A 22,883-nucleotide genomic window follows, 5' to 3' on the forward strand; every position below is an offset into this window, starting at 1 on the left:
TGGCTTTTTTTTTTAATAAGAACACAAATTAATTTAGAGCATTCAGCTGGGCATCTTACAGTCTAATAAAAACAAATATCCAACATATGCCAGGTCCATACGTATTATTTAAATGTGTACAGTTCTAGTAACCCAAACCCTATTTACATGACTTGCATATGTTTATGGTGTTATACAACAGGACTTACTGAATACATGGACTGAAAAACTCTTTGATGATGAAAGCCCTGGAGTATCACAGACCTGTTCAAAATCGTATTATGAGAACAGATGCCATTATTCTGGGAGTTTTAAATTCACTGGTCAGAACATGTAAGGTAATTAACAATAGTGGGCCCAGTAAGTTCAATATACACCAGTGGATTGTTCACAAGACTGAGTCAACTGAGTAGTTATGCGCATGCTTAGCTTTCGTGTCTCACTGGAAATTCCTAAAGCATCGCAAGATGTGCTCAAGTAGCTGCCACTGAACTCTAAGCAACTGTGAGAGAAAAGCTATGAGAAAAGAAGTTATTTGGTGTTTAGCAAGTACTGAAAACTGAAACTTACCTAGCAAGCTGCCACTGGGACTCTAAATAAAAGTGCAACGGTTCAATCCGGTCGTTATAGGAATAATGGAAACGCTTGGGTAGCAGATGTTTCATGTAAGCTTTGAAAGGCTGATTCGGTTCTATGCACTGAAATGTTTAAATTACAAGATAAAATGTACATTTCACCAAGATTTTGCATATGTCATGCACAGTTCTTAAAAAGTACTTCAATTGCAAAGGGTCAGCAATAGCTTCCACTAAGAACAATGGGACTCCATCAGGCTTGGAGTCATCTGGTCTGGGACATAAATATTCATAACTATTTAAATAACAAATACTGACTGGGTTTGCATTCAGTAGTTATTCAAAGAATATTTATATTAGATTATGGACATAACTTACTCCTTTTTTTCCCCCCCTTACAGCCTACAATTGTACAGACCCAAACAGCACTGCTTAAAATTAATAAAGAATTACACTGAGATATGAACATGGTGATACATGGTAGGAATGCAATAATTCTACAGGTCTGTAACAAAGAAAGTAACAGACATTCAAAGAGTTTTAAGAGTGGTCACTTGGGGAACAAATAGATTTTTCCCACCAACTAAGATCCATTAATGATTTAAAGAAAACAAACAAACAAAACCAAACCAAACCAACAACAAAAAAACCCTCTACTGTAATACTGGAATATTTGAATAGTGAAGTCATCTATACAAACAGCATAGCTCTGACTGACAGCGATGTCTGCACAACTGAGAGGCAAACAGACTGTGGTACAGGGATGAGAACAAAACCCAGGTATAGAGCACAGAAGTGCATTCCTTAAGCTAGAAGTGACCAAAAAAAATAACCTTTCTCAAAGCTGTTCATCAAAAAGGTGTGAACAAGAAAATCTTATGCTTGTCCAGAAAACAGAGCTGAGCTTTACACTGACTTGGCCCTTAGCCAGCATGGTCCAGATAGACAAGCTCTCTAGTTTGAAGAGTAACATGATCCAGTACTAGGTAAGAGTCAGTGAAAAGAAATGAACACAAAACCTTAGTTAATGCACAACCACAGATATCCATATGACACCTTTCTCAGCTTTCACCTTCCCCTGTGTGGAACTGCTTTTGTTGTTGTTGTTGACTGTATAGCATACAGAAGGTCAGTGATTCAAAGTCCAGATGCTATGTAAGTAGCCCAGCAAACATCTGATGCTATAAAATACCTATAAATGTCAGCAGAAATTAAACTAGAACAAGATATAAGACAGCACTTACTGTGAGGTTTCTGACAACGCCTTCATAATTAACTGGAAGAATCATATGTAAGAATTAGTCACCTAAGTTAAAAAAGGAAACAGATGTAAAACGAAAGCATTCCCATCATGTAATATAATTAGCTTAGTTTAAAAAAAAAATTCTGGACAGAAGAAATTGTTTTTCCAGAATGAAAATTATAAGGAGCAAAGCAATCATTAAACTGTAATGCTATTGCTTTTATGAAATTTTAGTTCACAGTCTCTCCTCCCCTTGTTTACTTATTTACAGCTTTAAAATTTTAAACTATATTACCACAGTTAGAAAAATAATCTGAGAAATAAGTTTTTACAAAAGAGGCAACTAAACGCTATACTTATCAAGCTGGATTTTTTCCTGCTTGCTAATAAACTTAGAAGGAAAAAGAAACAAATACAACTATCAGGACAGCCGTTTTATCTGGCAAGCATCCCTAGAAAGACTGCCAAGTGCAAGCTGGCTAAGATTTCAGATGCTTAGACTCAAGCCAAAAGGGACCATTACATCATTTAGTTTGACATTTTGTATAACACAGGCCCATTACATTTCACACAGTTACTCTGTCCTGAGTCCAATATCCAAAGTTTGACTAAAGTACGTAAAGGATTACACTGGCAGGGGATCCATTAATAATTCCTGCACCTGTACATGCAGTGCTACAAAGAAAGGCGTGCTACTTCATGAAAACTGTGTACGTGTCAAAAGTAGGAGATACTCTGCGTTTCTTCTTCCTGAACTTGTTTCTCCAGGGAGAACCTGGACCTGCATTTGACTCTCATGTTCCCCAAGGAAACATTTAACACAGTTTAGAATAGCATCAAACAATGAAGTAAACAGGACTTAAAGTCACTGAGGTTGAGGCCTGCAAGTTTTAAAGGGCATGGAGAACAATAATCTATATAGGGGGAAAAAAAAAAAAAAAAGAAAAAAAAACCACACACCACAAACAACAACTACTATGAAACATGAAGGAAACACCTGCATTCAACATCAAAAAGTACCAGAAACTGCAGGCATTAAATGTCCACCTAAAATGAGACTAGATAATAAATCAAAGTTTAAACTTTGTAAGCATTCATTGATTTTTTTTACTCAGGTTTATTACCTTATTTGTTTGGTTTTTACTACTTTGTTTGCAGTTTACTCAACTGCTGTCAGGCCATTGGGCCATTCTTTAACAACTAGGAAATACAATAGTCATAAATAGTATGTAAAAGATAGTAATAATCTAACATTCCTTCAAGAGAGGTAAATCCAGAAATTAGGTGAGAAATGAGCGAGGGATTTGAGGGCTTGAGCACCAAAGATCTGATTCAAAGGAATGCCATTCACAAGGCAAGAACATTTGCAGTTGGTCACTCTGAGGCAGCCCACAAAAGCAATCTGTAGGATTAAAATACACTTTCAGACCTGCGAAATCAAATATCTAAAAACACAGGTGCACTACTCAGTATTTCCTCTTCATTATTATCCAGGTTGTCCCTAGTTGACCCTCACTCAAGTTTACCAATGGAATATTTGGATCCTAAGTTTGTATTCATAAGTACAAAAGCATATAACTGAGTAACAAAAATTAGTTTGGCAATTACATACAAGAGAAATACTCATCTGGAACATTATTAGGTCTTAGGCGAGCTGCAGGACCAGGTACTAGCATGAACCCTTGAACATCGTCCAGATAACTGCTCAGATATGCTGTTTTTCTGCAGCTCCCTGCTTCCATCCCTGCAAAAGGAAAAAAAATATATATGTATTTAAAAATGGGAGTATTAATGTTGAGTAGCCTTGCTGAGGAGACGTGTAACTTAAGTTGTAGAAGTCAGAAGTGTAATTTCTTGGGTCTTTTTATCAGTAACCCCAAGACATCTGATCCAAGAAGATCACAACACTCATGTATGGAAGAAAACAAAAGATTATACAGAAACACACAGCCATTTCCTCAGCCTAGACACTCCAATTCCATAAACAGACAAGTTTTCTTCTCTGAAGGGAATGAAATCTCATGAGCCTAAGAACAGTGTAATGGTCAGACCAAATATTCATTTAGCCCAATATCCTAACTAATAATGTTCAGCAACATGCCTAGAGAAACACCAAACAAGCACAGCAACTATGAACTGATCTTCCTCCCAGAGTTCCTTATCAGTTTCCAGAAGTCAAAGGGATTTGAGTAGCATATTGCATTTGAACTCTTTCTTTTAATAATTCTTGACAGGTTTACCCTTCATTAATTTTATAATTATTTTTTAAACCTGTGTAGATATTAGGCTTGGATCACTTCTGGTGGCAATGAGTTCTGCAGCTCAATTTTGTGCTGCACAGAAGTGTTCTTATCTTTTGTTCATCAGGAAAAGAAGCAGGAAAAAAAATAGTGGTAAAATACAGAGCTTTTTACAGAAGTAATTCCAGAAACATAGAAAAGCTATTACAGAAATAAATTAAGGATTCATATTCACAGCCTTCTAATAGTAGACAGGGAACTGATCACTGAAAGGAAGATTTGGTCTGTATTTTCACTTCTTCAGCAATTTGCTAAATATTGCTGTGTAGCATAGTTAAAAGACATAATAAAATTAAACCTATTTATTTACAATTCACATTTTTTATTCTATTTCTTTTTATCAGCTGGTAATGACCACAAGAGGAGTTAAGAATAAAATATGAAAAATATTTAATCCCTCCCTATGTTCTCCACTTCTTCCCTCCCATAAAATAGTCTGATTCTCACCTACACTGATTATCTCTTACATCATCTTGATAATATAAAACAATTTCTAGCCACTAGCTGCTTCATTAACCTTGCCAGAAACATGCAAGTATAAACTCAGAATATTACTTTATAAAAACAGCTATTCAAAATCCCAATATATTTTATAATAATTGAATTTACCATGATCTGATATAAAAATAATGTTCAGGCATTTATGCAAGTTCATTTGCTTGAGACCATCCATCAGCATCCCTACTATGTTGTCCACTCTCTGTAATGCCACAATGACCTGCAGGACAAGAATAGGAATGTAACGTAAGTGCTAATCACTTTAATTAAAAACAGAATTTATTTCTAGGGAAAGTGAATAAATTTAAACTGTAACAGCATATGCTATTAAAGAATAAGGCGCTTTCCTTATAGACCACTCAATTCTAGACACAGTCCAAACATAAATGGAAGGACACAAGAGACCTAAAATTGTGTGGTAACCCTCAAACTCATGACAGGAAGCACATATAGCACACACTAACAGGAGGAATTGTGAGGACAGGAGACTTAAAGCATTCTCAATACCCCATTACACCTGCTTTTTGCCTTTTCCTACTTCTGTTGTACACCCTTAAGATGCATGGAATTTATATCTACTGAGGATGGACTCAACAGGTACACCTATACGGCTAAATAAAATCAGGAGCCTACAGACTGCCCAGCACCTGCGCTGCTGAGCTAACTCCCTCTGCAGAAGACTAGCTATATCTACACTATACAACTCCAGGTGCCACTTTTTTCTGGGCCCCACACTGTCCCAAGACACAGCTACACATTTTTATGTTATTTCAGTTGAAGACCTTAAAAAAAAAAAAAAAAAAGACAAAAAGACACACTCACACAGACCCAACACACCACCAGATTATAATCAGTGAGGCTGCTTTTAAAGTATTAAATTAAGGATGTCTGCTGCATTACCAGAGGCACAACCAAGGACAACAGCGAATGCCTAAGGGTGCAGATGCTGATGGGATAGTACCAGAGGTCTGAGGAAAGCAGAGAAAACAAAGCCTGTAGAACTCTCTCTCAAAATATCTGTTGGGAGAGTCCCTGGAGCAAACTGCCCTTGACATTGTGACTGGATATTAGTCTCAGAACAAACTAGTTGAAAGGGACTGAAAAAGCCAAAGAACAAGCTACCAGTCTAGCACTGTTTGTGGTCAGGGGTCTGGCGTTCAAGCTCACTTGTGCAGGTACAGCCACTGGGGGCTACTTTTGAATAGTTACTAAATAAACAAACAAACAACAACAACAACAAAAGTAATTTAAAATTCATTCTGTTACCTCATTGAACTACTTGTATAAGCTACCTTATACATAAGATGAATGGTCCTGGAGAGGCTCTGTACAACCCTCATGGTCTTTCTCTCCAGAACATTCCTGACACACAGATCCACTTATCCACAGAAAAGGATAATCAATTTACAAACACTTCCTATACTGCAGTTCCAATTAGTTGTCTGCTACTTCCCTGAGCACTTACATTCATCTTATAGAGTTCCTTACAGGACTAGGAACAGCTCACAGCTCAAGAGAAACTGGTAAAAGCTTTTTACTGCTGCACCACTGAGGTTAAACACATAGTTATGATGCCCAGACTTCCTGATCATTTAAAACGGGAGAATTTTACAGGGTTCCTGAATTTCCAAGGGCTTTTTCCTTTGCATTTTTCACTTGGGTTTGTTAAAATGTAAAGCTATTTAGCACTTTTGAAAACAGAAGCAGTCCTAAAGAGTTTTATTTATATATTTGATACCTCACAGACTGTGATAGGGTGAACACACCTTTCACGACTCTTTCCAAGAAGGCATAAAATCTAATTGCAGGGACATAAGACCAATAGTCATCTCAAATTTGCACAGAGACTGGCGGAAAATGCATGACAATTATAACATGAATACTTAACCACCACTACAAAAACTTTGTTCTTGCTAAATTGAAATCACGCAAACTTTCTGACCTCCTTCACCCCAAATCAACATAAGGAATTAGCAGGAGCAGATAAAAATACATACAAGACATACCCAAACATGCTTCGGCAATTTAAAAGTTATTGAAATAAATAAAATAAAAATTGTGCTTAATAAATAGTCTGTTTGTTACATGCTTTGTAGCAATGTTAATTATGGATGGGCTGTCTACTCTTTTTTTTTTCTAATAAGCACACTGAACATGGTCTTGGTTAATCTAACACGAATTATGGAAATTTATTATAGAGTCAGAGCAAAGCTTCATATTAAACAAAAAAAACAATAAACTATAAAACTACTTACTCCGCTGCTTACTGGTCCAAATCTATGGCCTGAGGAATCTGGTTCTTCTAAATACAGAGTGTAAAAGTGTGGTCTATATCAAACAGTACCAAAAATGTAATATTTTACATACACGTTAAGACAGTTTGAAGATATTATATTTCAACAATGGACATCATATATTAGAAACAACTCTGACATTCAGAGGAAGGCCACATTAAAGAGAAATAGAGAAACGTAACAACAAAAAGGGTTTCAGTCACGGAAACAGGCTTCCATTAAATAATATTTTAATATTGCTAGAATAATGCATGAGATATTGTTTAAAACAGAAATCATATCTACAAAGCAATTAATTGTAATACCACTCAAACAGGAACTTATACTTGCAACTATATACCTACCTTTTATCTTCAGGTAACTGCAGCCAGCGAAGAACAGTCATCACCCTTTCTTCAAAGGGGATTGAGCTGTATCGGAACAACACAATATCAACCAGCCATGTATGTTCAAGAGCTAAAAAATTTCAGTCACCCATTACAAAAATCAATGCACTTTAGCAGAGAAAACAGAATTCAACTGGATGCCATTAATGGCTGTTTAGCAGGATGCAAGTTTATCCATGCTAATTGCCTCTGACTCCACAGGAGTTAATGGCCTGATCTAAAGTTCCCTCAAATATTGTCCCCATTGATTGCAATGTAATTAGAATAAAGCTCCCAGTACTGCTTGTGTTTATTATACAAAGAGAATAATTGGCTTCAGGGTGCAAAATCACGTGCAGGTTTTCATTCCTGTATTATGTTTAGAAATTCTAAAGTAACAGTTTGGGGTTTTGGTTATTATTAATTTTTTAAATATTTGTTTAAACAGTTTGAATACAAGTTCTCATGTCACAAAGTAGATGCTCTGTATCAATTACTGAAGTAGACCACCAACAAGCATGTTGACCTGTAACAACATGAGGTTTGTGCAAAGTTACTAATCCATCTACTCAACATAAGTTCAAGTAACAATATACTAGTTCTTAGGAAAAAAAAAATAGGTAGTAATTCAAGAATCACAGAATCACAGAATCACAGAATCGACTGGGTTGGAAAAGACCTCAGAGATCATTGAGTCCAACCCTTGGTCCAACTCTAGTCCGTTTATTAGATCATGGCACTAAGTGCCATGTCCAATCTCAGTTTAAAAACCTCCAGGGACGGCGAGTCCACCACCTCCCTGGGCAGGCCATTCCAATGCCTGACCACTCTCTCTGTAAAGAATTTCTTTCTAATATCCAGCCTAAATTTCCCCTGGCAGAGTTTAAGCCCATGCCCCCTTGTCCTATTGCTAACTGCCTGGGAGAAGAGACCAATCCCCACCTGGCTATAACTTCCCTTCAGGTAGTTCTAGAGAGTGATGAGGTCACCTCTAAGCCTCCTCTTCTCCAGACTAAACAACCCCAGCTCCCTCAGCCTCTCCCCATAGGTCTTGTGCTCAAGTCCCTTCACCAGTCTTGTTGCTCTTCTCTGGACTCGCTCCAGCACTTCAATGTCTTTCCTGAACTGAGGGGCCCAGAACTGAACACAACACTCCAGGTGTGGCCTCACCAATGCAGAGTACAGGGGAAGGATCACTTCCCTTGTCCTGCTGACCACGCTATTTTTGATACAGGACAGGATATCATTGGCCTTCTTGGCCACCTGGGCACACTGATGGCTCATGTTGAGCTTCCTGTCAATTAGTACCCCCAGGTCCCTTTCTGTCTGACTGCTCTCCAGCCACTCTGCGCCCAGCCTGTAGCGCTGCAGGGGGTTGTTGTGACCAAAGTGCAGCACCCGGCACTTGGCCTTATTGAACTTCATCCCATTGGAATCAGCCCATTTTTCCAGTCTGTCCAGATCCCTCTGCAGAGCGCTCCTGCCTTCCAGCAGGTCGACACTCCCTCCCAACTTGGTGTCATCAGCAAATTTGCTGATGATGGTCTCAATCCCTTCATCTAAATCGTCAATAAAGATGTTAAATAGGACTGGACCCAACACCGACCCCTGGGGAACACCACTAGTGACTGGCCGCCAGCTAGATGCAGCCCCATTCACCAGCACTCTCTGGGCCCGGCCCTCCAGCCAGTTCTTAACCCAGCGTAGAGTACACTTGACCAAGCCATGGGCTACCAGCTTTTGCAGGAGTATATTATGGGAGACAGTGTCAAAGGCCTTGCTGAAGTCCAGATAGACCACATCCACAGCTTTCCCCTCATCCACCAGGTGAGTTACCTGATCATAAAAGGAGATCAGGTTGGTCAGACAGGACCTGCCTCTCCTAAACCCATGCTGGCTGGGTCTGATCCCTTGTCCATCCTGAAGGTGCTGTGTGATTCCATTCAGGATGATCTGCTCCATAACCCTGCCAGGCACTGAGGTCAGGCTGACAGGCCTGTAGTTGCCAGGGTCAGCTTTGCAGCCCTTTTTGTGGACTGGGGTAACATTGGCCAATTTCCAATCATATGGGACCTCCCCAGTGAGCCAGGACTGTTGGAAGATGATGGAGAGAGGCTTGGCAAGTTCTTCTGCTAGCTCCCTCATCACCCTAGGATGGATCCCATCTGGTCCCATTGACTTGTGAGGATCCAGATGGCTCAGTAAATCACCAACTATTTCCTCCTGGAATACAAGGGCCCTATTTGGGTTCCTATCTCTGTCAACCACCTCCAGACATGAGTTGTCCTGAGGGCCACCTGTCTTACTGGTAAAAACTGAGGCAAAGTAGGTATTAAGTACCTCAGCTTTCTCCTCATCTTTGTTAACTATATTTCCCTCAGAGTCCAACAGAGAATGGAGATTTTCCTTGCCCCTCCTTTTGTTGTTAACATATTTGAAGAAGGACTTTTTATTATCCCTGACAGAATTGGCCAAATTAACTTCAAATTGCACTTTTGTTTCCCTGATTTTTTTTCTGCATGATCTAGCTATTTCCATAAATTCTTCATAAGTAGCCAGCCCTTTTTTCCACAGTCGGTAAAGTCAGGATGTTAATGCTATATGAAGGATATAGGAAGAAAAAAATGATCCTAGGAAGATACAAATGAAAAGCCTGATTTCTTGGGTTAAATCTGTTTATCACCATCTCAAATATATGTAGAATTTTCATTAAGCAGAAAATGTTTAACTGCAGCAAAGAGCAATCACTGACTAAACTATGACTACCTTAATGTGAAATAGTTCAAAACTTCATAGAATCTTAGAATGGTTTGGGTTGGAAGGGACCTTAAAGATCATCTAGCTCTACCACCCTGCCATGGGCAGGGACACCTCCCAACCTGACCAGGTTGCTCAGAGCCCCATCCAGCCTGGCCTTGAACACTCCCAGGGATGAGGCATCCACACTTCATTTGCAATGAAAATAATTTTACACTGGAACAATTTACCACAGTCAACAACAAAACACTTTAGTTTTTATGGACAATATCACATCAAGACACAATGCATTCACTGCATGAGAGGTTTGGATTGAGTAACTCTAAAAACACCCACAAAACATTTTTATAAATAGAAAAGCACAAAAGCTTCAAATCTAGGTGCTCTTAAATTTGCTTTTTACACATCTTTCCTGTAAAATGCTTCCTGAGGAATCACAACATGATTAGACCAAGAATCTATATTATACTGAAACACAGTCAATTGGATCCTAACTTTTTTTCATACTGTGTACAACTGTTTAGAAAAGCAGGAACAAAAATTATGCTTTCTCTGGCATCTGTTGCATTACAACAGTTCAAGTAAAATATTCACCCAAGACACAAGAGTATACATACCTACTGTAATTTTCATACAGATTTGGGAAGCTTCCATTGACTGCTACATCTGACCCAGGCCAAAAGAACGTACCCGCTTTTAGACCTTGGTACATAGCTGTTAGCCAAATCTGCAGAAGGAATATACAATTGCTGTAATTAGGGCAGGTCACCAAATTTGCTGAGTAACTGCCAGATCCACCACTGTCTCCACCAGCTCCACACCCTTCAGCAAGATCAAAAACTAAAAACATTCAGAGGAGCACTCTGGACAGTCAATCTTGCAGTCATTGCTCTCTGCAGTCCAAATATACCTTGCAGCCCTGTTCCCCATGGCAAATACTCGCATCCCTTCTGCTGCTACACCAGGGGGAGCCAGGACCAGGAACCAATAGTTCCCATGGATGAAGCAGTAACGCGGTGGTAGAATCAGGGCTGAAATGTCTCAAAAACAGTGAAGCAAGAAGATATGGGAATGTTCTGAGGACCTATGCCCCACACACTCTGACATGCAGGACCAAGACTTTGAGTAATTCTTCCAATCTTACTGCTGATCTTGCAATTTGAGGATTTCTGTCTGCCTTCTGTGTGTTCTCCTGCCTGACTCATACACCACTTTCTTCTCCGTGACCTGTGAAGTCTACACTTGTGTTTTCTTTCCTCACACACACATCACACACACATCACACACACAAAAATACACAAACACCACCAGTCCTCCCACATTACCAAACAGTTGCATCTGTTCCTCCGCTGTTCTTCAGGCTAGTCCTCACTCAAACTTTCTCGCATCTCTTCATTTTGATGGCAGTCTCAGCAGATTTGCCATAGCTGTATGACTGAACTAAGACATTCTCTTTTAAAACCACATCCTTAGACCTAGCAGTAATTTGGGCAGAGTGCAATAATTTACCACTGATTATCATTAAAACTAACTGGTTTGTTCATTTCCTCAGAGAAGTTAACTGCAAACCCACTTCATATTAAAAAGAGAACAAAATCTAGAATCCCTAATAGTTATTTTAAGCTAATTTTATCTTCAGTGAAAATTCCATTTAAGTTTAATGAAGTCTGTTACATTTTATTTCATTTGTCACTTTGCAGCTCTAGTATTACAATTCCTAATCGTGATGAGTAATGCTTCGTGGCTAATTTAGAAGTACCCTCTGTACTCTTTCAACATCAGTATGCACCCAAGTGATATTAAGTAACACAACAACAGGCTGATGTACATTCATGTATATTAATACTTACAGGCTGTCCTTGGTACCACTGTGGATTAAACTTCTCTTTACTTCTAAGGGTGAAAGATGCATTTCTTTTGGGGTCATACATCTTGTTATCAATTATACCGTGAGATTCAGGATACAGCCCCTGTAATTGAGAGTATACGTGCTATAAAGAAAAAGAACCTTGTGACTACACTAACAGATGTCTATTAGATAAATATGCCCAGTGAATAATCTATATGTGGCTTCTACTCCACTAACATCTCAAGACCCAAACTTAACAACATCACATACCATTGCTAACAAGCTCTACCTTCCTATTCTTAATTGTTTCTCAGTGAACTTAAAAAAAAAAAAAAAAAAAAAATCAAAAAAATAAACCCAAAACACAGGCAAGCAGCTTGCTCTAGGATCAAACTGAAAGACATCCTATCAGTTCATGCATTTGTTGTACCTTTATTACCAATGACAAAGCAATTACCTATGCTGGACCTCCATTCCATGACCAAAAATGGGGGATTTCAAAGGAGAATTTCACATCAGGGGTGAAAGCTCAAGCTGAGGATAAGAAGTGCTCAGAGGCACCAGCCGTTAGGTAGTTTTAAGAGGCTGTGTGCTCTGCATTCAAGCAGACTAGTTCCTTTTTACATTAAAGGATATAACACCACCACCAATATGACCCCAATAAACACCATGCTTGCCGCTTTTCACAGTAATACACAGTATTAAGGGGTACTCTCACATGGATGCAGGTCATGATTATCGTCTCTCAGTTGCATGTTCATTCATGGATATTTGTGAGGATTACCTGGTTAAACATCTCATTCCTGAACCTGTGCTCCTCACTTAGCAAAAGTCCTAACAAACTGTGAAGATAAGAAAGAAGGTGCAGATCCTCAGGTATCTGATTGAATTTTAGTTGTGACATGATGAAGCTAAGAAGGATCTGCTGGATTCCAACCCTGCATTCAGTGTTGAAAATCTCCATTTTTCTTTTTCCTTCTATATGCAGGAGGTGATAAATTCACAAGATCAGCTTGGTGACATTCCTGTCCAGGTTTGGGTACAGTCCCTCACAGAGTCAACATCAATGCAATGTTCAAATCTTTCATTTCATACTCCTCTTTGCATCATGCCAAGCTACCTTAAAGAATTGGAACAGGGCTGGCAGTTTAAAGGAGTCAGGCTGCTCTCACTCTGAGAAAGTACTGCAATTCAGTGGAAATAATTATACAAATAAGGAGTTGTACAGTGATGTGACCTTCCACCTATGTGGGAATTCTTGCAGCTAGTCTTGGAAGCACTACATTCCTTAGATTAGATCTGACCACTTAGCTGTAGTGTTTTATAAAGACTGTTAATCTAAATTAGGTAAAGAGTATAATATATAAATTTTCATATTCTGAAGGAGAATCCTATTCTTTTAATAATCCATCAAAAATATATTATCCCCTTGAAGATAACTTAATAATGAACAGTCTCTTTATTGGAAACATATAATATAGAGGAATTCTTACTGTGACAATGGAGTAATGATTGGGAAAGGTCTTTGAAGGATACACTGGTCTCATACTGGAAGTGTATGTTCCGCATTTCTCTAGAGGGAGGAAGAAATGAAATCAGCAAAATTACGGTAATAAAAAACCTTGCAAGTTTAAGTTATAAAGCCATGTACCTATTTTAAAGAGAAAAAATAAAATTCCGGAAAGATTTCATTCTTCAAAATTCTGGAGCTAATACTTCATATTTCCTCTCACATTCATTTACAAGCTAAAAGGCTACTAACACAAATTTTACATATTTCTAATGACTGAATTCAACAGTCACATGAACAAAACCTACAGTCCTTGTGAAAAGCATGCATAGATAAGAATGAATAATCAAAGGAATCACTACCCTCCGAAGTTGCCTTGGTGCAAGGTAAGTGAAGTCTGCAGCTTGAGGCCAGCTAGCTACTTCACCCTGGGCGCTTCAAGAGGTGAAGCGGACACTGGCACCGTGGTGCCCTGGCTCTCTTGATCATCTGCCAAACCATTGTTTATTATGCTTTTTTTTTAATAAAAGTAAGCTTTTATTCTAGGATGAATCTTAAAATTGTCTTCACCTTGATAAAAACAATCATAGGTTTTTAAGGAGATTAGCAAGCAATATTTGCTAGTACAAAGGGTCAACTAGGCCAAAGCACTTAAGCAAATCTTACTTAGGCTAGGTGCCTAAATTTCCAGACAAACATACGGGCCCTGATTTTCAGAAGAAAAATTTAAAAAGGCACTTACAGAGCCCAAAGTAATGATCTTATAGAAAGACCACCTTTAGGCAGTCTTTGCTGACCCTCTGGGTCATTATTATATAATAAATAAAATAGAAATGAAAGGTATGATAACATTAGAAGTGTTGTGTCAAGGCATTTTGAACTCATTGGACTGGGGCTTCAGATTAGCTCAAACTGATCATTTCAACTGAGATCTAACTGAGATAAAAAGAAGCCAAGCCAGAAAGACAAATCCTTTCAAGTTACTTAGACATCCTCTCCAATCATTTACATTCCATAGTAATAAATCACCTCTTGTGTCCTTTTTGCTCCTGCAACACACTTGACAGATTTCAACCATTTCCAAATCTGTTGTTGAGGCTGTTTTTGCAAATGCTAGTTTTTAGTGGGAGGTAGGGAGGGACACTGGGGTTTTTTGGTTTGTTTTTCAAGTAAGAGAAAAATACATTTAAACCTTGTTTTATCCAAAATCCTAGGGGGGGTTTCTGGGACTTTCCATAACAGTTATCTTTCTTCTTTTTGTCTTGTTGCCTTAGTTAAAGACAACTGAAGATGAAAGAAGGACTTATTTTAGAATTAGGATATCACAGCATAGAAGTACTTGAAAATGTCTTCTCTGAACCCCATACGTACACATTATGACTATGCCTGGGTTCATTGAGAACTCATTCAGCTCCAGGCTGAATGGTCCACCTTTCAGCATGTAGCAGAGTGCATGCATGTGTGTATGGATATATGTACGTATAACAACACTCGCCAAAAGTGAAATTCTGTCTTGCATGCATCTCCTCTAACAAACTTGTCTCCTTGGAGACATCAGAAATGCATTGTAGACATGGCTGAATTAAAAATATTCCTGTTATTTAACAGGATGTCATCAAGTGTTTTAGACGAAAATCCATGGATTTGGCATTGTTCTAATTTAATAAAGAAGTAGGGTGCCAGGTAATTTATTTATTGTGAATAACTGTTCACTGCTTTGTAAATGCTATCAATCATAAGTTTTGTCTTTAACTTTTACTAGTCCTATAAATAGATCACTATGACCTTCAAAAGGATTCAGTACATTTTTTCAGTGATAGACAAGCAATTTATTCTTTGTTGTTGCTTATCTGTCACAGAGGACTAGACTTCATTACTGTGACAGTATTTTACTGTGCAGGGAAGGGTATTTTCACACTCAAACCTGTTTCTTTGTAATATAATTTCATCCACCATTTTCAGTGCCTACAGCCACATGGGACATGAAGCAGATGAAGATTTGAAGCTACAGGCCCTCAGAGTGTCATGTGATGTGCACCCCAGTGACACCAATTTTCATTCATGAAACTATTTTTACCATTTTTCTGGGGGGGGTGGGGAAGGGGGTCAACTAGAAAGCAAGTGTTTGTAGCAAGAGAAAGCTGAAGAGCCTGTAGTCTATCACAAAAGTCCATTGGATTACAAAAAAAAAAAAAATGTTCCAGAGTTATACACAATGCAGAAACAATATTTTTTCCCCAGACTATTCCTTATTTTATTGTGTCTAAAAAATGTATTATTAGGCATTCTGGTTTTAGAAAACTTCTTTTAAAAATGTAAGTTCTGACCATCAAAAACTCTGTGGTTCTGAAGAAGTGAAGTGACTTTGATGAGGATAAGATATTTGTATTTCTTGGTGGTCGGAATTTATGATGGGTTCAGTGGAAACAAATATAAGTTTATTACAGAAGTCAAGGAAAGAAGCTGCACCGTAGCCTATCCAAGCCAAAGAATGAAACTTTACATGTGGAAGTGGATGTCACAGTGGGGAAGACCTACAGATGATTTGAGGCACTGTTGTCTTGTATCTCAGCCAGAGCTATAATATAACCATTTGTAATAGTCAGTCTCTCCTCTCAATGCCCAAGAAGTCTTCTTCAGTTGAAGTTTTTTATAACTGCATCTAATGAAATTGTTTCAAACATCTTATTTTATTCCAACATTGAACAACACACACACACACACACAAAAAAAGCTAAAACCTCAAATACATCTGTGATTTGGTGCCCTCTGGAACAGATCAAGTAGTAACAACCACTGTACAAAAAAGCAAGCATTTTTACTTTTATTTTTAGTCAAAATGAAACCAGCCATCCCAGGTAGTAATTTATGAATGACAAGAAGATTGTCATACTTTTCAGACACAAAATACCATCGGTTCTTTACAGACCACAGCCAAAACAGAGACAGGAAAAGTAACTAAAGTTATTTAGATTTACAAAGTTAAGACAGACACTAAAAAGCCTCTGGAAAAAAAACATATGTACCTATGAGGCCTTCATTTTTTCTGAAAATGCTTGTTAAATTACGGTTTTCTCAGACTCAGCACAACATTCTACCAGCCCTTCAGCAGTATCTGTTCCTAATCTCTTCCTCCTCTATCTTCTTTTTCAAATTAAATTAAATGCTTTCTACCTTGCTTTCCATTTTCTAAAGCCATTCCACTGAAATACGAGACAATATGGAATAGAGTAAAAAGTGCATCTATTTCTGTTTTGAAGAAATAAAGTAAGCTCACAGCAAAAAGCATCAGCCTCCTAAATATAGCAAAGGCTACTCAATTTTTTCACTGAAAATCTGAGGGACTCTTTCCTCATGCCCACTCTCTCTTTGCCCTTCCACCCTCCAACACCTCAATCTCTCTGTGCACAGTTGTCATTTAGGGCAATAACTTCTATTTCCATGGAAGAGTGAGGATTTTAAAGTGTAAGCATAGCTGCATTTATGGATTTTTCAGGTAAGACATCATGATATTGCTTAGACAAAGAAACTACTCACGTAATTTGCTAATAACAGGTAGGAGTCCACCCCAAGTCTGCAAATATTCTGCTCTGAAGCCGTCCAATGAAAATAGTAACACTGGAGACTTGGTAAATCTGAACAAACAGAAATTAAAAAGACCGTATTAAAAAGACAGACTCTGAGAAATAATTTCCTACAACTTATTTCAATAAAGTCTCCCCCAAATTGTGGGGATGTTTGTTATAGGAATACAAACCGGACCAAGGAAGTAAGTCCTCCAGAGCAGGAGGTCCCCAGGCTGGTGTAGAGGTGAGCAGAGCAGCCACCTGGTTCCTCTGCTCACAGGCTGGTGCAGCAGCCCTGCCCCAAGAGGCTGAGGATTGCAGTGGGGCACACACAGGGAAATCAGCACAAGGCCTGATTTCACAAATGCCCATAAAATAAAGGACAAGCCAAGATGCTCATGCCCTCAGTCTGGTGGGTTTGGTGGTACTAATCTCAAAATTGGACCCACTGGAGCAACACTCAGCCCCCTGCACCCCCGACCCTGAGATAAGGGCAGGGAGAGCAAAAAGGCACTGTGAAGCCATGGCTTTCCTTCATTCACTTTGCTGCTGAACAACTTGTAATTTAACTGAAAAAAATATTTTTTTCTTTTTATATAAACAGTGCAAAAAACTGTAAGGAAGCCTAATGTACTGGATTAGTTAAACAGGCAACTGTAACACACATTTTTCATCTTATAAAAATCATTTAACCAAGGAGAACTTGGTTACTGTACCAGAAGTACTACTAATTGCCAAACTGAAAAATGTGACTCCATGATAGGAACACCACAATAGTATTTCTGCCTGGAACTTGACAAATACCTTCAGAAACTGATTTCACTAAAACTAGCAAAAATAAGTTCTCCCCTTTCAGTCTCCACAGGACCTGTTTTCCAGCCTTGACTTGTTCCCAGCTTCAGCCTTGTTCAAACAATTTCTCTCCAACTATAAGTACTTAAAACATTGCATCACAGATGGAATAGTCATCAGTAATTTTGTTCTTGAAGAAAAAATACCCTATGTTTGACCTATCAGAACTAAGGACATGTGAAACTGCAAAACAAAAATCACCACAGTGCAGCAACAACCACTGAAAATACAGATTCACATGAAAGAATTGAGTATATTTTACATGCCAACTGCAAGGTGAGTTTTCCTTTTTATGTTTACAAGTAGTAAAATGATATTTAAAAAAAAAAAGCTTTGTTGCATTTTAATTTCACAAAATAAAACAGTAAGGACAGAAGACAAATATTATTTATAAAGTGTTGACAATTTCTCTAGTGAGGTACCCCACAAAAAAATGCAAACACTCATTTACAAGTTAAACATTTATTAATCTTATTTCAGCCAAACAAACATGACTATACTAAAACGAAGATTAGCCAGAGAACAAAAAAATGTCTATCATAAGAAAATTAATTAACAATTGGAACAACAGTTCAGCCAAAAGGACTTCATTAGTAAGAACCATTACAAAGCCTACTGTACATCCAAGAGAGAATAAAACATTAAGATGTATTTGTACGATGTGTGTTTGAGGCCTGGTTTTTACTTATATGGTATATTTAATACCATCTTTTGAAAAATCCTAGTAGGGGCAGTTAGGAATAAGAAATGAATTATAGTCAGATCAAGACTAAAGCCCTTTGGCAGAAGAGAGCAGGAAAACTTAAATGTATGACCTTTGGCCATATTAAAGTATTTTTTTGCACTGCAGATTCTGATCTGTACAACATTTGCAAATACCTTCTACATCCCACACTCCACAAATCGATTCCCTTCAATGAAGAGATCTAAAAATCTTCACTGTGAAGTTTCCTGCAATAACATATGATCTTTGAGACAAAGACTGTTCAATATTACTTACTGACAAGTCTAATTTAAATTTGGTTTTGTGGTGGTTTTTGGTTGTGGGTCTTTTTTTAGTTTGTTTTTTGTTGTTGTTGGGTTTTGGTGTTTTTTTGTTTGGTTGGTTGTTTTTTTGTTTGTTTATTGTTGTTTTTTTTTTTTTGCAGGGGAGTGTTTTTTAAAGAAAAAAGGGGGAAAAAAAAAAACAAAACAGCACACAACACCACACCTTAGAAAGGGACTTCATGTAACTGTTTCTGATTTGTCATTTAGAAGTAAACCAACTGTTAAGTATATGTTTTGGTTGTCTGGAAATCCAGGTACTGATGCCCCCATAAAATTAAAAATGGGCAAAGTAGAACACTGTCACAAATGGGGAGACTGGCCATTTCACTACCCATATAGTCTACACATGCTGAAACTTGTATAGTTAATGATCTGCCCTGTGCTGAGGGAAGCAAAGCGTGACAGACCATGTTAAACTGCACTCTCTTTGGAACAGCTGCAATTAAACCCCCAAACTGACTTGAGCTCATTTCTGAAAGATATCAGTAATACCTTTTTCTGTCAGGTTACACTTGCTACGTCAAAAATGCACTATCATGAGCAAGCAAGCAAGCCTTGGGAGGCTGAAATTTTGTCCCTGCCAATGATTCATGCTGGCTGTATCCAAACAGTATGACAAGGGTGTTTCACAGTTCTTGGATAAATATGTATGCCACAGTCACATCCTGACTCCAAACTGAAGGAAATGGAGTGGTAATTATCCCCTCCTATAAACTGGTTTCTATGGAAACATAATGCAGGCAACACAAGCTTGCTGTGGTCTTGCAGGTTCACCAGTCTGGGTGATCAAGAGCCCAGAACCACAGACCACACTGCCAAGCTGACCTGCCTCACCACAAGCAAGTTAGACCACAATTAAAGGAAGGAAAAAAAAAAAAACCTAAATAAATAAATAAATATCACACCACACACACAGAGAAGAAAATAAAATAAGAGAAAGGCCCTTGAGAAGCTAAACATCCTACATAGAAAACTTCCTATCCCACACACACATGCTATTGCCCATATCCTGCCATAAAGCATAGGAGGTAAAACCTCCTTTTCTGCTAAATACAGATAAAGCCTCAACAAGAGGCATAATAGTAATCTTCAAGTACACAGGAGAGATCTGCAAAGAAAAGGAATCAGCTGCTCTTCCAGTTCAGTGAAGACATAACAAATTGTAACAGGCTTAAAGTAGAGCAAAAGCTACTAAGACATCAGGAAAACTATCTAGCTAAGCAGTAAGAAACTACTTAGGTAGGTTTAGATTCTCAGAGTATTATTTCCACTCCTTGAATAACAGGAAGCACTAGATCACTCTTGAAATCTTATTAAATAGTATTATAAGGTTAACAGGCTATAACATAAAACCTAGTCTTGGAAAGACTTAAGTGTGTACTTAATTTTAAGCTTTTGATCAGTGTCATTGAAATCTGTGGGATTTCCCAGATTAAGCACCTCACTGAACACTGCACTGTCTTTTGTCTATCCTGCACCACATAAACAAACTCGCCTAAAACCAAAAGAGTATAAAACCAGCAATTTGAACCCATAAAAATATGTCGTATTAATATGCACAGAATTAGAATTGATATCCCGAGGCCTCAAAATGAGCACTGGGCTGAAGTCACCTGCATCCCTGCCTACACCACGATAGGAAGAAGAGGACTGTTTACAGAGTTGTTAGTTTTGGGAGAGGCTTGTGTGCCAATAGCCTGAGATGAGCCTTCAGCCAGCACTCTTTGATTCAACTTTGACCACACATTACCCTTTCCTGGGCTGGGTTTTATTGCAACATTTCTGCTTTTGCCAGGATTAAAACCATTTTAGTAGAATAACTACACATCCATTTCATGCGTTGAACAAAAATAACCACCATCAAACCCTAAAAACAAGTTAACCAACAGGAGTTGCCATATGGCATTTATGCCATTAATTTTGACTGTGGATCTGCACATAGTTTGTTCTTGTTTATCCATCCCTTGGGGGTAACACTTCCTCATTTGTGTCAGGCAAATCAGCATCCTGGAGTCAGTTCCCAGCACAGTCCTGAATAGCCCCTGACCTCAGAACAGGAGTTAATGACAAAAGCTTCCAGAACCACTTGGCTACCACCCTCCTACATGGGGGCTCATCAGGGACTTGGACTCCAAACTGGACAGAAGCTCCAGTTTCTGTCTTGATGAGGGTTCTGAAGTGTGAGCATTTGTTATTGCTCAGAATCAGAATGAAAAGTACTGTCTGGTGTAAAAATATTCCAAAAAGAAATGTTTTTGTTTGTTTGGCAGCATTATAACTCAAATGAATAAATACAGCACAACTTAAATATCTTCACATAAGACCAAAAAAAATGACATAAGAATAAAATGAAATGGTTTTACTTTACTAGAAATATCCCCAACACACCATAGTTTCAAAATCAAAATGAAAATAGTTTTGACTTTTGGCACTTCAGACAGGAACTCAACTCATCCCCAAAACATATTTACAAACTATTTTCCAGTGGGACACTTTTCAATCAAGAATGTTTAAGTCACCTCTATTAATAAATTATACATGCAATCATAGTTTGCAGTCAACTTTAATTTGTAGATCCCACAGTTTTTTTCCTGGCTGGAACTTTGCTGTACTATTTGAGCCTAAGTGCTGATGCCATCAAATAGATGAGTCATTTCTCACACAGTTTATACATAACTTGCAGGAGTGGCAGGCCCAATGTGAAGTTGAGCCAGAAAATACAAGGATCCCAATGCATTTTACACCTTTTAAATAAAGCAGTTCAGACAGCTTGCAAATAATGCTGTCCCACTGCTGGTGAAATCAGGACAGTGAACTGCCCACATTTTGCAGCTCTGGGGCTGGAACAAGCAAGGAAGTGGAAAGGTCTTCAGAAGTTACTGGAGAGAAGCAGTCTTAGGAGTCTGAGATTGCTGGGTGGGCCACAAAATATTTGGGACAAGGGGTACTGGAGTGCCCATAGGACAACAATAAGGCTGACACAAGGCAAAGCTGCCCAGAGCACACGCATCTGTGAGACAGCAGGGTTCAGGAACAAGCATATCTTGCAAGTCAAGCAAGTGCTGGGATACAGGAGTGCTGCTGGGATAGAGCAACCTGATCTGTTAGTAAGCTCTACCAAATGCTTGCTGAACAAGTGCCCTTTTCTGTCTGGCAGCTGCTCTTACTAGGCATAAGAAAGGCAAGCGGGTCCCATGAAAGCACAGTAGGGAAAATAATCCCAAAAACAAAGTGTAAGCAAAGAGCAGAGCTATGCAAATATACAATATCCTCACCCTTTTGGACACTGAGGTTCAGTAATGTCCTCACACTCTTCTTCAACCCAGCTTGCCTCTCCTTAAAACAAATGAGTGCATTTTTAAGACAGTACATTCTTATTGATAAATGCAAGTTTTTCATTTTATTGGATGCTTTTAAAATTATATTATGCCCTTGCGCTTTTCATACAAATAAGGGTACATATAAGAAAGACTGTAGGAATTTGTTGAGGAAATTTACCTTTACAAACAGTATTATAATTGACACAGCAATCTTGATTTTCTACACAGTCATCTGAACAGGAACAATGATATTCTGGTCGTCTCTTCTCTCCACACCTGAATTTGTTGCAGCTCCATATATGGGCTAAAAAACAGACAAGAGGGAAGGATAGAACAATGACTAATATCAGTGTAAGTGCAGAATTATTGAACTGAGTGTTAAGTTCTATCTCAAATGTATACTCATTGACAAACAGTTCTGAGGTATCTCATGCATGCATAATATTACAAGCTTTGGCACTTTGGAAAACCATGGCTAAATAATCCAAGTGCACAGCCATCTGACTACAATTATGCAGTGTACAGCTATAAATATCACAGATCAAAGAGGTCAACAGAAATAATCCTTTTTACAGACCTCTTTAATTATGGTAAATTATGTGGGTTTAATCTGGTAGATGTATACTATAAAGAGGCACCCCAAACAACTCGCACAGAATAACCCCAAACTTGAGTCTGAATTTGAAATGCCTAGAAAACACTGAGCAGCAGTAACCTGTTCTGACTTG

At 38.3% G+C, this 22,883-nt stretch overlaps 1 protein-coding gene across 2 annotated transcripts in view; it reads right to left on the reverse strand.

Moving 5' to 3' along the window:
* Positions 1 to 22,883, reverse strand: part of LOC309437224 (ectonucleotide pyrophosphatase/phosphodiesterase family member 1-like) — a 74,028-nt gene that overhangs the window by 17,915 nt on the left and 33,230 nt on the right. For both annotated transcript variants that reach the window (XM_082047363.1, XM_082047362.1), the window contains exons 4-15: positions 22,334 to 22,459; positions 22,111 to 22,171; positions 16,908 to 17,005; positions 13,354 to 13,433; positions 11,862 to 11,981; positions 10,629 to 10,738; positions 7,234 to 7,299; positions 6,851 to 6,923; positions 4,707 to 4,815; positions 3,410 to 3,541; positions 1,799 to 1,830; positions 550 to 677 (exon numbers count right to left, since the gene is read on the reverse strand). In XM_082047363.1, the coding sequence (XP_081903489.1) occupies positions 550 to 677; positions 1,799 to 1,830; positions 3,410 to 3,541; positions 4,707 to 4,815; positions 6,851 to 6,923; positions 7,234 to 7,299; positions 10,629 to 10,738; positions 11,862 to 11,981; positions 13,354 to 13,433; positions 16,908 to 17,005; positions 22,111 to 22,171; positions 22,334 to 22,459 (1,135 nt within the window). The remainder of the gene's footprint in view (positions 1 to 549; positions 678 to 1,798; positions 1,831 to 3,409; positions 3,542 to 4,706; positions 4,816 to 6,850; positions 6,924 to 7,233; positions 7,300 to 10,628; positions 10,739 to 11,861; positions 11,982 to 13,353; positions 13,434 to 16,907; positions 17,006 to 22,110; positions 22,172 to 22,333; positions 22,460 to 22,883) is intronic.

The sequence above is a fragment of the Streptopelia decaocto genome (genome assembly GCF_964273445.1).
Source record: "Streptopelia decaocto genome assembly, chromosome: 3".
Classification (NCBI taxonomy): domain Eukaryota; kingdom Metazoa; phylum Chordata; class Aves; order Columbiformes; family Columbidae; genus Streptopelia; species Streptopelia decaocto.